A 16,296-nucleotide genomic window follows, 5' to 3' on the forward strand; every position below is an offset into this window, starting at 1 on the left:
CTTTAGCAATCCTTGTTGAATTATATGCCAATGCTGACAGTTCAAAAATGGGAAAAAGCACTTTTCCTGTTCTTTTTCCAAAGTTGGTGTGCCTGTAACTCAAGAAGTATTAAAGATATCTTGATGTCCTTTTGGATTCTGGTTCAATACAAACTTTTATTCCATTTATAAGGCCCTCTATGGTTCAATCCCAGAGATATGGGGCTCTCAATGTGGCTCCATGAGTAAATTGTTTAACACACACACACACAAATCAAGCTCGTGAGAGAAGCCACACAAAAAACAAGCAAAGATGGAAACTAATACACTAGGTTTAAATGGTTTTCTGGCATTTTTAAAGAATTAAGCATTGTTCATAGCCGTTGTAAAAAAAATGAAAAAAAAACAAAACTTTAAATTCAGATGGAAAATGTCCAGTTAGCGCAACCTCTCAGCACATGGCAGCCATGAAAACGTCAACAGAAGTTTTGTTTGAGGTCAACGAGGCCCTTTCATGTCGTTTTTGCAAAAGTGCCATTATTTGCCGTCACCTCTCATAGCTGTGTTTTATTGTAAATAAAACATGGCTATTTTGACCAATCAGCATCTAGGACTGGAACTATCCGTTTTATAATCAGAATGAAAGCATTAGGCATTTATTCTGTACCCAATGGAAACCTGATACCTTCATTCATATTTTAATTAATGTAGATAAAACAGAATATTGAGGGATTCTCTGTCAAATACATTTCTCCATTGATTCACAAGAGCATCCTTTCAGCAAACCAAATTTGTGCCTCACCAATGACGAGCAGACTGAAGAAGATGCTCATGCCGCTGGATTGCTCTTCCTCTTGGGCTTCCACACCCATCTGCACCGGCAGGATGGGCTCAATTATAAGAGGAGCGGGAGTAGTGGGTTTGGGCACAGGTGTGGTGCTTTGAACTGTTTCATTGCTTGAGCTTTCTGTGTCATTCAACCTGACAGAAGAATGCAGTATATGATGTGTAACACTTCATGATAACTTTCATTAACAAACATTATATAATTCTTCTTAGATCAGTAGTTTAAGTACATTAGAACATGAATCTATACAAAAATACATGAAAAGTGTCATGGCCATGACGTGTACATAAACTGATTATAAAATGCGTATGAATACTTATATTAGGGTAGCTGAAATAAAATACTTGACAGGTCCTGAGGTGTAACATGCTATACATCATCTTAAAATAAATTCAATTAAGTTTGCATTAATGAAGATTTAGTGACCTCATATTTAATGAAAATACAAATGAAACAAAGATTCATGGCATTTATAACTATCTGAATGTACATTAAATAATGATATACACAATCAGACAGACAACATAGCTTTATGATGATCAACACATGCCACATCACAGAACGCCACCTCATCTGACAGCTGTCAATCACTAACTCGCTCTTTCTGAGATATGTGATGAAATGATACCTGTTGAGCTGCTCTGAGTGTCCATCAGCATTACTATGATCCTGCACATCACTGTCAGCTGTTTTTATTAATAATTCTTTATCATGTTCACTGTGTGTTTGATCATCTGCCGCAGCAAACCGTCCGCGATCATCCGTCAATCCGATTATTAATAACACACAAATTACAACAGCGCAATTGCTGACACGCTTCATCATTAAAAACACAAGTAAGCATTAAAAAATTGGACAAAATCGGCAAATAAAACTCATGTCGCCACCATCCATGTTTCGCAGAGCAGAATCGTCGTCATCATTGTTTACCCGGAAACCAAGAACTCTGGGAAATGTAGCTTCCGATTGTAGAGTATTAAGCAGAAAGCAATCAATTAAACATTACGTAAAATATGTATATGTACATTTATTTAATTGTATATTTATATAACTGCTAATAATATGTATAACATACAGTATCCTTGAACAGAAGAAACGCGTATTTTGGCAAACGGAAAAGCTGACGTCATATTGCAGTTATTTCGCTGGGAGTTGTAGTTCATAGTGAGGTGGGCGTGTCTGCAATGCGCAATACTGTGATGCATAACTGATCGATTAACGAAAATTCCAGATATTTGCTGAAAATAAATGACATTGTATCATGATGCGTTAGACGGGTTTCATGCATTTTTTTCCACCCTGTACAAATGTTTTTTTTTTTTTTTTTTTTTTAATGTAAATTTAGATAGCCTACGGTTTCCATATCAATCTCTTTAAGATATGTTTGACTTGATGTGTTTTAAACAATAGGATAGGTTGATGCACAGGGCTAGTTCAAGTGTGTTTTGTATCTTAGCTATCCATTGCAATCACATCATATATTTAAATTAACATTCTCTCTCTCTCTCTCTCTCTCTCTCTCTCTCTCTCTCTCTCTCTCTCTCTCTATATATATATATATATATATATATATATATATATATATATAATCTCAAAACTGATGAATGAATGAATGAATGAATGAATGAATATATCATTCTATTATTATCTTTTCTATTCCACTACACTTTGTTTTTTCTGTTCTGTTCTATTCAGATCTGATCTGATCTATTTTCTTCTGTTTTATTTGGTTCTATTCTGTTCTATTCTATTCTAATATGATGTGTTGTAGTCTGTTATATTCCATTCAATCTGTTGTACTTTCTTTTGTTCCATTATACTCTATTCTTGTCTATTCTGTTGTAATCTGTTCTTTTCTATTATATAGAAATGTTCTATTTTGTCCTATTCTATTCCATTTTCTGTTTGGTTCTGTTCTATTCTCTTTATTCTATTCTGTTGTGTTCTATTCTGTTCTGTTCTATTTTATGCTGTGTTGTATACTATTATGTTATGTTCTTCTCTGTTCTATTTTATTCTGTTGGTTTTATTCTATTTTGTTGTGTTCAGATCTATTATATTATCTCCCATTCAGATTCAATCTATTTTATTCTACTCTATTCTATTTTGTTCTGTTGATTTCTATTCTTTTCTATTTTATTTTATTCTGTTCTGTTCTATTCTATGGTGTGTTAATAGCCCCATTCACACATGCAACCAGGTAAATTCCAAATGTGCTGTTCACACATCAATAAGGAAACGTATAGTTAATGATACAACTTTGCATTAATTAACCAGTGTTATCTAAAGGGTTGTGTTCACACATAACCTCTAAACTGGAAATAGATAATCTTCTGGAAAATATCCAACAGTCCATATTCTGACAGATGAATTCTTCAATACATGTGAATTTGTGTGCAAATGAATTAAAGAGGCCATTATGACGCAGTGCATAACATCAAGAAGTGCATCTCTACCTGCCTGCCTGTTTTACAGCCTCTCCAAGAAAACTGGACCACGAGTGAGCAGCAGTTACGTAATCATGTAAAGTTATGCATTGTAATTTTCACACACTCCCTCTTTGGCCGACGCTCCCTTGCATATTACCTTTATAAGAGCCTAACCCGCAGACCCATGAGCTTCCATTAATTACCAGCGCATAGGAGAGTGTATCTGTGTGTGTCAGTGTGAGTGTGTTGCTGACCAGTACATACAGATACACATTATGTGGATGATGCGACTCCACTAGGACGTGGGAACCTTCTCGAGTGGAGTAGACTTCGGGATCGGACTTGATTCGGAGTGTTTGCTGTCGTGGATCCCCCATCTGCGGCTATTGACGGGATATATCTGTAGCCCTATAGAATAATATCTACGTCTGTATATTGTATATAATGCCGACACATCTGAGATTTCGCAAAAGGTCATTTCTCGGACTCTTGTTCCTCTTCTCACTGTCCACATCTGCGCTCTACTTCATTTATTCAGCACCTGGCATAGGTAAGGCACTTTACATTTTTATACAAATAGGCTAAATAATATTTATTCTGCTAAATATTTATAGGGACGTGTGAGATATGCATTCTGGCTGATCTGAAGGGTTTGATATCATGTTGTCAGTTGATAATGATCATTTGTTGGAAGGGACTACTGGATGGCAATTATGTGTGGTTTATTAGGCTATAATTTATTCCATGTTAGAACATTAAGTGCTTCGTTTTTTATGGAGACTACATTCAGTATTCCTATCGTGAATTCATGTCGTTTACTGGTCAGCATGTATGAAGAAATGAAGACCTCCATTTATGAGGAGTAACACTTGATATCTGTCTTTGTGAATAAATGAGTAAAGGCTGTTTGAATGACTGATTTTATTATTTGACCGCTGAACTTCGTTTTCCAGTAACATTTTGATTTGCCATGATATTTATCGCTAGCCTTTCCGGGTGTAGGTTCGCTTGAAATGAAATACCGCACAAGCCCCACCCCCTAGACGCGCCTTCCCGGTACTACAAGGTTTTTGGTTATTAATATTTAATTAGGTTGTGATGACGTTGCTTCGTTACCTTCCACTGGAAAAGAACCGGGTCATTATTAAGTTATTGTAATTTTTGTTATCGCCTCTCATTATTTCGTGTTAAATAAAATATGTTTCACCACCATTGAAACATCTGAAACAAAGATTTAAAAATAATACAAAATGTCTGTCTTAATCTATATATATATAAAATATATTTCCCCAAATACTAATTTAATTTTAATATGTACATATATGCTAAAATACACGAACCTTTAATTTTGTATATACTGCATGTTCATATGGCCCTGTATGACATTTAAGTTACTCTTTACAAGGTTCCATTTGTTAACATTAGTTTATGCATTAGGTATCAAGAACTTACAATAAACAATTTATTTGACACCATTTTAATCTTGGTTAATGTTAGTTTACATTTTTTTGTTTTATGTTTAGGTCATGTTCGTAATGCATTAACAAATGATACAAACACACACCAAAACAACTTTATTAGTATATGTTGAAAATATCATTAACCAATATTAATAAACAATCCTTATAATACAAAATAATACAATCTAATGTTTACCAAGATTTCTGTATGGGGAGGTTCAAAATGCAAATATGCCAGAAATTATGTGCAAATTTGTAGCTAACATGTTTTACATGTACACTTTAAACCATAAGTACAGTCTTTGTAGTTTACCTTAAGAGTACATTGGATGATAAATAGGCCACATTAACCATGAAATCCAGGAAACAGCAGTGAAAATGTGTTTTTGTGTCATGCAAAGTCGTGCCAATGGATGTTAATACAAAACCACATTAGAAAGGCTGTGTTCAGATAACACTGTAGTAAAAGTGGATGCTATTTTGGTATACCACCCTTTAAAAGGGCGAGAAGTGTAAATTGTTTTACTTATTATGACAAAGTAAACTTTTGGGAAGTTGAAAAGTTTCGCAGTGTTCCATATTACAATACATAGGCTACACCATCTAAAAAAAATTCAAACAGCATTTTGGTAATCCTATATAATACATTTTTGTGACCTTATTGAGAGACATGGAATACTGAACCCACAGAACCTTACATAATGTAATAATAAAATGAACTAGCGAAGGCAAAAAGTTGATTTAAACATAGAGAAAAACTTTGAGGCCAGATGCAGGGCCTAAAATCCGTCATACATTAGCGTACATTTTAATCTAAAATCTTGATGATAATTAAAGGTCATATAAGGATTTCCGAAGAAATTCTGTTGGCCGTCATTTGCAACCCATTTTTGATGATGCTGTAGTTTCATTGTGCATGTGCCCAGCTAATTGCTATGTAAATGTGCTTAATTATTAATGAACACACTTTAGGAATCTTTGAAGGTCGGCCACTTTTGGAAATGTTCACTACTGTGCCAAGTGTTCTCCATTTAGAGATAATGGTTCTCACTGTGGTTCTTTGGCATCCCAGAGCCTCTGTAACCCTTCCCAGACTGATGTATTTCAATCACCTTTGTCCTCATCATTTCTGGAATTTCTTTCGACCTTGGCAGAGTGTGCTACATGATGAGACCTTTAACCAACTTCATGTTGCTGAAAAAGTTTCATATATGTGTTCATTTGATTGAATTGGGCTGGCAGTAATCGGACATGTGTGTGTCTAGTCCAGCTGAACCCTGTTATGAATGCACTTTCATAGATTTGGGGATTTAGTAACTACTTTTTTACACATGCCCAGTTGTTTTTTGCCTTACTTTTTTCCTTCAATAAAGAACATTTTCATTTAAAAAATGTATTTTGTGTTCACTCAGATTTCGGCCTTTGTTTATGTTAGATTTTGTTAGATTTTTTGAAACAATTTAGTATAGAAATTCTTTGTTTATAAAGCTGCTCAGCGAAAGTCAAGCCCCAGAGTTTCTGGTAATTGTGGGGCATGTGTCTGGCTTATTGGCCATTCCTCTTTTGTATAGTGGACAGTATCTCCTCCTGACATGCAAAAGACCAGAGTTCAATTTCCTGAGGTGTTCAGATATAACCAGATGCTTCTACAGCACCCGCAGTTTCAGGCCAGAAGATCCTCTTGGATGGGTTTCCTTCATCGTTCTTATAGCTCAATTGCCATGGTTGTGGGTTCGATTCCCTGGGAATGCATAAATGTTGATTAAAGTCACTTTAGATAAAATTATACATATAAACTAGAGATCAAATAGAGATGAGCTCTCTGCTGACAACCAATAATTTTGCATAACTTCACCAAGAAAATCAAACTTCTGGCATTCTGAAATGGCACTGAAATTCTTCATAGATTGATTGTTCAAGTTCCAATACCCTAGGATCGTACATATTATACCGACTGACTGGGTTCGTATCCTGCATTGAAACCATGTAATCGTTCGCATAATCAGTGAAGGTTGCATTTCTCCCGCTAACGTAAACTTTTTACTGCACTGATGATTAGATTCAGGGTTGGTGTTTACTACAAAAAGTGATTTTGACTTGTCTCTACTTTTCTTAAAAAAAAAAAGGAAAAATCTAAGTTACAGTGAGACACATACAATGGAAGTGAATGGGGCCAATTGTCCCTCTAGGATTATATTTTTACTCCATCGACGGTTAGGTTTAGGTTTGGGGTTAGGGGGTTGAGTTATTAAAATATTAATTTATTTTCATTGTATTACATAAGTTACTAAAAATACAAACTAATACAACTCACTTTTGGTGTCTCTTTGTGGACATTTCACCTAGAAACGTGCTCACACGTACCCATAAGTTCAAAAACACTTTCGGCATCGGCCACTGGGGCAGTGATTTGAGCGATTCCAACAGCAGAACTTTTGACCTACTGTCACCAAATTCACAGTGAGATCATTCTGAATTTTGAGTGAATATGATGCAAAATAAGAATATATTTTAAAATTATTAAATTGTATTAAGTTATGCATGTATCAGTGTAATATCAGGCATATATATGTATATATATATATATATATATATATATATATATATATATATATATATACACACACTCACACACATCAGTCTTTATCAGGCATCCAGTATTGTATGATCAATATGATGCGCATCTGCTTCCATGTCTGTAGGTTTTGACATTACACAGCAACAACCCCCACTCCCCACCCCAGCATACTGGCACAATCAAAGTGTTGTTTATCTGGAATTCCATGCATGTGAAGCAATCAGGAAATGAATTAAATTGACCTCAATTTGGCACAAAGAGAACAATAAAATCGCTGTCTATATGTGTATTTTAATCTCAGTGGGAAACAGCGGAAACATTGCATTTACGTCTTGTGTCCCCATGGAAACAGAGCCAACAGCTTGATCACCCCTGAGGGTCTTTAATGCTTGTTTGGGGAGTTCAGGTTGGTAGGGGACAGAGACTTTTAGTAACCTCACTTCTCATTTCACAAGGGCCGTAGATGTGTCTAATGTACGGGCGGCAATTGAATTAAAACCTGAGAAAATCCTTATGGAGCACACTACACACACTATTAATAGACACCGAGCCCATGGAAACAAGGTAACTCTGTTTGTCCTCTGAGTGTCAGATGAAACCGAAGACAAAAGAGGGACAGAGGGAGGGAAAAACCCTCTGAGATGGAGCATCTTTCTGCAGTAATGCTTCAGTTCCCTCTGTATGTTCTCTAAAGCAGTGCTTCTCAACTGGACCCAGATTTTATACATTCTGCTTAAAAATGTGTAGTCTAGACCTATATAAAATGTTTTTATTTAGTTTCAGTTGGTTTAAAATTGACACATGGCTTTACTTGAAGATTTTGTTCTTAGCTAAGTGTGCATCCGTAGAGAGTTTAAGGATACATTTGCAAATAGTGATGAATGACTGTACAGGTGTGGTTGTGTGAAAAGCCCTTATATGGAGATGGAATTACTAAATGTTGGTATCAGTGTTGGGGAAGCTACTTAGAAACTGTAGGCTTTTCAAGCTTCAAGCTGCTTAAATCAGTTAAACCACAGTCAAGCTTCTTTAAAAAAAAGTAGTTATATACACTACAAGTTACTAAAAAAAAGTTTGTAACTAAATACCAGATTATATTATTTAATTCAGAAGTTCTGATTGCAGAATCAAATAATATCACCTGATAGTTTTAAAAAAAAATTAGGTTGACATTAAACAGTCAGGGTGACAACATTAAATTGAACATAAATGTATACACCGATAAACTAGAAAACACTATATTTTTATACAACTGAATCAAAATATACTGATAAACAGCAGCAATACACTAAATATTTATCTTTAGTGACTTCTGGAAAAGTCCCTTTAACGGGACCTTTGAGACCATCGGAGCAGGGAGCAAAGGGGTCTACGTCATGAAGAACTCAGAGACCACCAGAGTAGGGAGCATAGGGGCCTCCCTTGCTGGGTCCTCCAAGACCACCGGAGCAGCGATTGAAGGGACCTCGGTCGCAGGGAAATGGCCTTCGTCACCTCCAGCGAGAGAGTACTGTGTGCCTTAGTGGAGGTTTGGCTGTAACCCACCATGTAGAAAGCTAAGCTGAGCCTTAAAGTATAATCAGTATAGTAGACCAAGGATAGTTCACATCTGCCTCCTGGCAGACATGATTTAATCTGCTCATATAGACCAAATTGAAAAATGGCTTGGAGGGCTATATAACTCATATCTCGCCTGTGAGCTTAGGCACAAAACAGTTCAACAAACTCTTTAATGGAGTCTGTTTCCTGCTTGAGAGACTGGAGTTCCACGGCTGCTAGATCCATAACTTGGTCAGTTATTCTGTAATGATGGTCTTGAGAAGCGAGATGCGGATCTTAGTGCAAATTTAATAAAAGGCAAACTAAACACAAGAAACTAGAAAACAGAACACTCCCAACACAAGAGCCTCACAAGGACAAGAACTGAAAATACAGAGAGAACATGAGGGCATATACACAGAGACGAACAAGACACACCTGGGACAAATCAACAAGGGAAACAAGAAACATGGGCAGAACATCAAAATTAAAGACACTAGAAACCTAGCACCCTTTACTGGATGATAGGGAACGTCCCATGTTTGACAAACTAGTTCATTTACATGAATCGTCTGAAAGATCCGACTCATTAAAATTCATAGGAGATCCCAACATTAAAGATGAGGGAATCATTTATATTAACCAGTTAATTAACATAAATTGTCCGAAAGAACCGATTCACTTAAATGATTTGGTTTTTCCAGCGTTATCACAGCAAGAGGACCATTTAGGTGACTGTGTTTGATTAACCCCTCGGCCTCCCCGCGGCTCGAAACTATTGTGAACACGGAAGCAGCCTGCATGCTTCGTTCAGAAATAGCAAACCTTCTGTGCAAAAGGGCCATAGAGAAAGTGCCGCCTTCGCTGAGCGAGTCAGGGCTTGCGAATTCTGAACTATTTGGACGACTGGCTGATTATGGCACAGTCACATACGGAGCTTCTGTCTCACAGAACAGTTCTCCTCAGCCATCTTAACAGTTTGGGTCTTGCAGTCAATTGGACCAAGAGCTCATTACAGCCCAGTCAGGCAATTTCCTTCCTTGGAATAGAACTAGACTCCGTGGCAATGACGGCTCACTTATCTACACAGCACGCGCGCCGTGTTCAGCGACTAGCCGCGTCCTTTCAGATGAACAGCCTCACGCCTCTGAAAAACTTTCAGAGAGTGCTAGGTTACATGGCCTCAGCCGCAGCAGTACTTCAGCTGGGTTTACTGCGCATGCGCCCGCTTCATAAACACATCGAGGTGACTTAGACCTGTATTTCAGCTCTGTAGCCCTGGACAGTGGCCGAATGGTATCAGCGGGGAGTGACGATGGGAGCTGTATCTCACCGAAAAGTCATCTCGACAGACGCGTCCAACACGGGTTGGGGCGCGGTCTGCGAGGGCTCTCCGGTTTTTGGCCTATGGTCAGTTCAGGAAAAGCTCCTTCACATAAATTGTCTGGAAATGATAGCGGTCGAGTATGCGCTTGTGCGCTTTCTCCCAGTCATTCAGGGTCACCACGTCCTGGTCCGTTCGGACAACAGATCTGTGGTATCCTACCTAAACCGTCAGGGCGGTGTCAGATCCAGGAACCTCTTCCATCTGACGAAACGCATACTGAGTTGGTCCCAGTGCCACCTGCGCTCACTGAGGGCGACGCACGTGCCAGGCCACCTGAATGACGGCCCAGACAGACTGTCCAGAGACAATATTCCTCCAGGGGAATGGTCCCTGCACGCTCAAACAGTCCAGAAGTTATGGCGCATATTCGGCAGAGCAGAGATAGACCTCTTTGCGTCAGAAGAGAACTCTCACTGCCCAATATTTTTCTCGAAAAGCGAGGACGCACTGGCCCAGGACTGGCCCAACCGCCCGCTTTACGCCTTCCCTCCCGTCTCGCTATTGCCACAGGTAATGCAGAGGATCAGGGAAACGCGTCACTCGGTGCTCCTCATAGCCCCGCGTTGGGAGAATCAGACATGGTTCCTGGAGCTTACGCAGCTGTCACTGACAGCGCCGTGGCCCATCCCAGTGAGAGCAGATCTCCTCTCTCAAGCTCGCGGCACGATCTGGCATCCCCACCCAGAGCGCTGGGCGCTGCACGCGTGGGTGATCAACGACTACCCGTCGCTCTGCCAGAAGGGGTAATAAACACCATCATACATGCTAGAGTCCCTTCCACGAGAAGACTCTATGCGTCAAAATGGTCTGTGTTTTCAAAATGGTGCACCGACAGAGACCTGGACCCATGGACATGTGGGGTGTCATCGCTGCTCGTGTTTTTACAACAGCTGCTGGATAAGGGCAGATCCCCATCCACGCTCAAAGTGTATGTGGTGGCCGTCGCGGCGTTCGCTGAACCCCTGCACGGCCAGTCACTGGGAAAAAACGAGCTGGTCATCCGCTTCCTCAAGGGAGATAGAAGGATGAACCCCCCGCGCCCCCCATCGGTTCCTATCTGGGATCTTTCTATAGACTCGAAACTATGAAAGCCCCCCTTTCGAACCACTTCAATCCGTGGATTTGAAATACCTTCCACTCAAAACCGTTTTTCTGACTGCCCTGTCATCAGTCAAACGTGTGGGAGACCTTCACGCGCTGTCTGTCAGCGCTGCGTGTCTTGAGTTCGGACCAAGTGACTCCAAGGTAATTTTAAAGCCTAGACACAGCTATGTTCCCAAGGTGATCGGTACTCCTTTCAGAGCACAGGTCATTTCCCTATCGGCGCTGCCAGCATCCGATAGCGAACGCGACGCCAATCTCCTTTGCCCAGTCAGAGCACTGAGATTGTATACTGCGCGCTCCGCCTCTTTCAGAAGCTCTGAGCAGCTTTTCGTTTCGTTCGGAGGGCGCACCAAAGGTCTCGCCGCTTCGAAACAGACACTGTCTAGATGGATAGTGGACGCTATTGCTGCCGCATACGCGTCAAAAGACCTGCCATGCCCGTTGGGCATTAGGTCTCACTCCACTAGAGGCATGGCCTCATCGTGGGCATGGTCCAGCGGGATTTCCATTCACGACATATGTGTGGCAGCGGGCTGGGCTTCCCCCTCCACCTTTGTCAGATTTTACAATCTGGAAGTGCCCGCCCTGCAGGCAAAACTACTAGCGGTTTAATACGCTACAGCTCCCCTGGTGAGCTGCACTGATGGGACTCATTCCACACAGAGCGGCACCGCACTCTTGCCGGCCAAATATTATTTCCCCACTCACAAGGGCTCCCCCGGGTCCCCCCACCCCCGGGGCTCATGCAGTGGATGCTTGGCGCACACGGTGTTGACAATGGGTTCCCGTAGCGTAAGCTAGCTTACGCAATACGAGAGAACCTCTCGTAAGAGAACGACTCGGTTACCTAACGTAACCTCGGTTCTCTCTAGATGAGGGAACGAGTATCGCGTAGCCAGCCGTGCTCGCGCCACGAGCGACTTTCGCTTCATTCAATGAAAACCAGGGTTCCAGCCTACGAACTACGCTTATATGAACTCTAGCCACGCCCATTTTGGCGGGCTTTGATGCAGTAAGCGCGCGGACGCCTCTCATTGGACGCGAGTTCGCCCAAGTTCGTCTATAGGCTGCAGCAGTTGCCGCAGAGCAACCAATGAGCTCGCTAGCTAGCCCGCTCAAGGTCTGCAGTTGCTGCACTGCGTTGACAAATGATACAAAATTAAGGATAATTTTTTGGCTTCAATATCTCAGAAAAGAAGAATCTTTCCCGTAGCGTAAGCTAGCTTACGCAATACTCGTTCCCTCATCTAGAGAGAACCGAGGTTACGTTAGGTAACCGATTCGTTTTTGAGGATGATGGAATGTCACAAAACCTGTCCATATTGGCATCTCCCTAATTTGGCTAACATAGTACAGCTTCGGCATAGTAGCCTAACAGATTCATTTATACCTCAGTGCCTAGACTCATGGCAACAACATGGTCAAAAACAAAAGCTCTTCATGCTCATTCACACCATATATTGTATAATAAAGCCTGTTGAACATTCAATCTTTACATTGTGTACAGGTTTTGGTAACACTTTGCAATAAAGTTCCATTTGTTAACATTAGTTAGTGCATAATTCACTGTTAGTTCATGTTATTTCATAGTGCATTAGCTAATGTTAACAAATGCAACTTTTTATTTAAAAAAATGTATTACTATATGTTGAAATGAACTCTAACGAAATGTTTACAAATGTTAAACTTATTGTAAAGTATTATCCAGGTTTATTATATTAAAGGGGTCATGACATGAGAAACCAAATTTGCCTTGATCTTTTGGTATATAAGAGGTCTTTGTATCATTAAAACGTCCTGCAAGTTTAATATTTTAAGACGTCCTCCCCATTCTAAATGAATCATTTATTTAATCAAGCTCAAAATACAGCTCGTTCTGGATTCATGGTTAGAAGTGACGTGACGGTTAGAAGTGACGTACCAGCGTTTGCATATGACCGCCTCCAGCACAAGATAACTACGCTTTAAGCGCAAGACAACTACGCTCATTTCAGTATCGCCGTCGCCTCACAAGTGTTCAGTCGATGGACAGCGAGCTCTGACAGAGACTACTTGTGCACAGGAAAATTACGATGCCACACAGATGTGCTGTTCCTGGCTGTGGTCAAACAAAACCTCTGAATAAGCTGCCGAAAGATCCAGACGTCAGGGAAAAATGGATGCAGTTTATTTTTTGCGGACGTCCCAGTCACGGCAGTGTTAACTTAAGCGTTTGTTCTGTACATTTTAAGGATGACTGTTTTGAGAACAAATCTCAATATGATGCTGGCTTTGCCAGAAAACTGTTGCTCAAAGATAAGTCCGTGCCGACTATTCTGGGAACAACGACGACGCAAACTGTAAGTAATCTATTTTAAACTTTAAACTACTTTTTAAAGCGCAATTTCATTCATTATGAATAATCACAGTGTTTTTACTTAGTTTACTTGTATATTGTTCTGGCTGGGGGCGTCAATAATTGATACATAGGCACTGACGTTAGCCAATCATAACAGTGGGCGTTAACACTGAAGTCTTAAATGGAAAACGCCCCCAAAACAGACTGTTTGAATCAGAGGATGAGAAACAGGGTGGGAAAAGGTCATAAATCACTAGATTTTAAAAGTTTTTCTTAAAAAAAAATATATTAATACTATAATTGCACCTAAGGGAACATAATAATACAATAAAAAAACCCATGTCATGACCCCTTTAATAAATGTTTCATTTGTGTCCACTTTACATTGAGGTAGGTTACAAATGTTGAATAAATGTTATTAGGCTTTTATAAGATATGAAGTCAAATGATTCACTATTTGGCAGGTATTAGATGACAGTTACCCAGGAAGCAGTGAAATAGCACAAGTGGTTAGGATTGTTAGGTCTCTTGTGTCTGAAGCGAGTGGCGAGTTTGAGTGAATATGGGAAAGTGTTGAAAGCACATAGTAGAGCAGGAGAAAAGAAAAGAAGGAATATAAAACAGGAGGAATTGAAGAAATATGATTGATACTTCAGCGTTTTTTAAGTTTTCAAGCATCAATGATGACATAAAAGCACCATGAATGTATTGTAAAAATGATCTTTACAACTTGTATGCTATGCTATATTCCAAGTGTTCTGAAAGCATTGGATGACTTAATGTGAAAAACTGTAAATGATTATGAACTTATAATTATTGTACGTCTTTTTGGAAACTTGAACGCTCCAGCTACCATGTCCTACTTATTGAAATTACAGTCACCTGGTTCATACCAGATAATTTTGAAAAAACATATGTTGGGCTGAAGATCCGTTGGTCTTCTGTCTTGTTGTAAAAAAAAACAGGTTGAACTACATTCATCAGACCACATTTGTTTGTTCCAATGTACAGAATCCAGGTTATGAGGTCCTTAGTGCTGGTCTTTGAAATTCACGGTTTCTGAATTGCAGCACTAAAGTCAAATATTTGAAGTCCTCAGTTTTTACCACAACATGTGTTTATGTTTTATTTTATGCTCTACATACTCAAGAACACAAAACCAAACCTGATACATCCATAACTAATCACGTTACTATACCAAAAGTTTTGTGATATTAGTTTTTTGGTTAATTCCTGGTGAAATGAACACAACTACTACAACAACTACTTTTATTCACTTTCACACAAATCAAGGCAGATTATCAGTTCATACACAATTACTTTTCGCCCTGTTCCTCAAACAATGCTATCTTATGGCATCTAACATTTTTTACTATAGCACATGACAATACATTTTAACATTTGCATTACATAACAACTACATTTACAAGCTTGTTCAAGTGTACTCAAATAGAGTGTTGCACTTGCAATGTAAAGGACCGGGGAATGAGTCCTGAAGAGCATGCAAGTCAACACGTGAGTTGAAACTGTCATAGAAGTGCCACAAAAGGACGTGGTTGCTTCAACAATTGTGTTTTTCATCCCACATTTGCTTTTTATGACACTATCAGTTAGGGTAAGGCCTAAGGTTTAGAGTAGGGAGGTCGGTTTTGTTGATTTAAAACTTGATATAGCATTAAACTTATAATTCTGATCTGTTTTGAATAGAGCCCGACCGATGTGGGATTTTTGATACTGATACCGATTGTTTTTTTTTTTTGGGTGGGGGGGTGGGGGGGGGGTTCACAGATTACCGATATGGTGGCCAATGAAGTAATGTTTTTTGAGCTGGAATGAAAACAGACCTTTTCTATGTGGATTGTGCACTGATTTTGCACCAATATGACTATTCAAAGGTACTCAGAAGGCTGCTTACTTAATCAAATATTTTCATCAAAGAATATTTGACATTATTAGTATACATTGTCAACAAATTCTAGAAATGAACACTGAGAAAATAAAGAATACATAAAAATTAAATAAACAACTAAATAAACATCAGTACTCTATGTTTAGTATCAGTAAAATGCTGACCATTAAAATAGAGAATAAATTAAATAAATAGCTAAATAAACATCAACAAAACTTTCAACTTTCAAGACTTTTTAATATTACTTATTAAAGTCCCCATGAATTCAAAATTGACCATACTTACTTTGTTTGCCTAAATTGATCGTTTTTGGTGAACAATTCATCTATGCAAGTCAATCCACACAAAAAAAATTTTTGGCTTCGTAATCTTTAATCAAAATCTGAAAATTCCCTGCCCCTCTGCATTGGAGGACCTTGCCTGATGACGTAGGTTTGACGGTTTAGGTGTCTCCTTAACATCCGTAACCACGCCCGTCCAACTGACAGTAGACAGGCTGCCTGTGTGTTTGCGAGCATTGACAGCGTGTGAAAGGAGAGATGGCGAGGAGGTGTATTTTAGGTTGTGACACTCACGGAACACTTTTTACCATTCGAACACTCCGCATGTAACGGCTCAAACATGTAAGGTCTGATTCCCCCCGTGACAAAATTATCCTCCGTGTGTTCCTGTTCTTCTTCATCTTCCTCCTCCTCCTGCTGCAGGAAGGGGACTGCTGGCGGTGTT

The 16,296-nt window shown here is 39.4% G+C and overlaps 2 protein-coding genes across 2 annotated transcripts in view; one reads left to right on the top strand and one right to left on the bottom strand.

The window, feature by feature from the left end:
- slc9a8 (solute carrier family 9 member 8) overlaps positions 1-1,752 on the bottom strand; it is a 66,322-nt gene extending 64,570 nt beyond the window's left edge. The window contains exons 1-2 of the mRNA XM_052091698.1: positions 1,455-1,752; positions 782-960 (exon numbers count right to left, since the gene is read on the bottom strand). Coding sequence (XP_051947658.1) covers positions 782-960; positions 1,455-1,651 — 376 coding nt within the window. The 5' untranslated portion in view covers positions 1,652-1,752. The remainder of the gene's footprint in view (positions 1-781; positions 961-1,454) is intronic.
- A 1,650-nt stretch (positions 1,753-3,402) lies between these two features.
- b4galt5 (UDP-Gal:betaGlcNAc beta 1,4- galactosyltransferase, polypeptide 5) overlaps positions 3,403-16,296 on the top strand; it is a 60,797-nt gene continuing 47,903 nt past the window's right edge. Inside the window, exon 1 of the mRNA XM_052091713.1 lies at positions 3,403-3,805. Within this exon, the coding sequence (XP_051947673.1) occupies positions 3,700-3,805 (106 nt within the window). The 5' untranslated portion in view covers positions 3,403-3,699. The remainder of the gene's footprint in view (positions 3,806-16,296) is intronic.

The sequence above is a fragment of the Xyrauchen texanus genome, chromosome 25 (assembly GCF_025860055.1).
Source record: "Xyrauchen texanus isolate HMW12.3.18 chromosome 25, RBS_HiC_50CHRs, whole genome shotgun sequence".
Lineage (NCBI taxonomy): Eukaryota > Metazoa > Chordata > Actinopteri > Cypriniformes > Catostomidae > Xyrauchen > Xyrauchen texanus.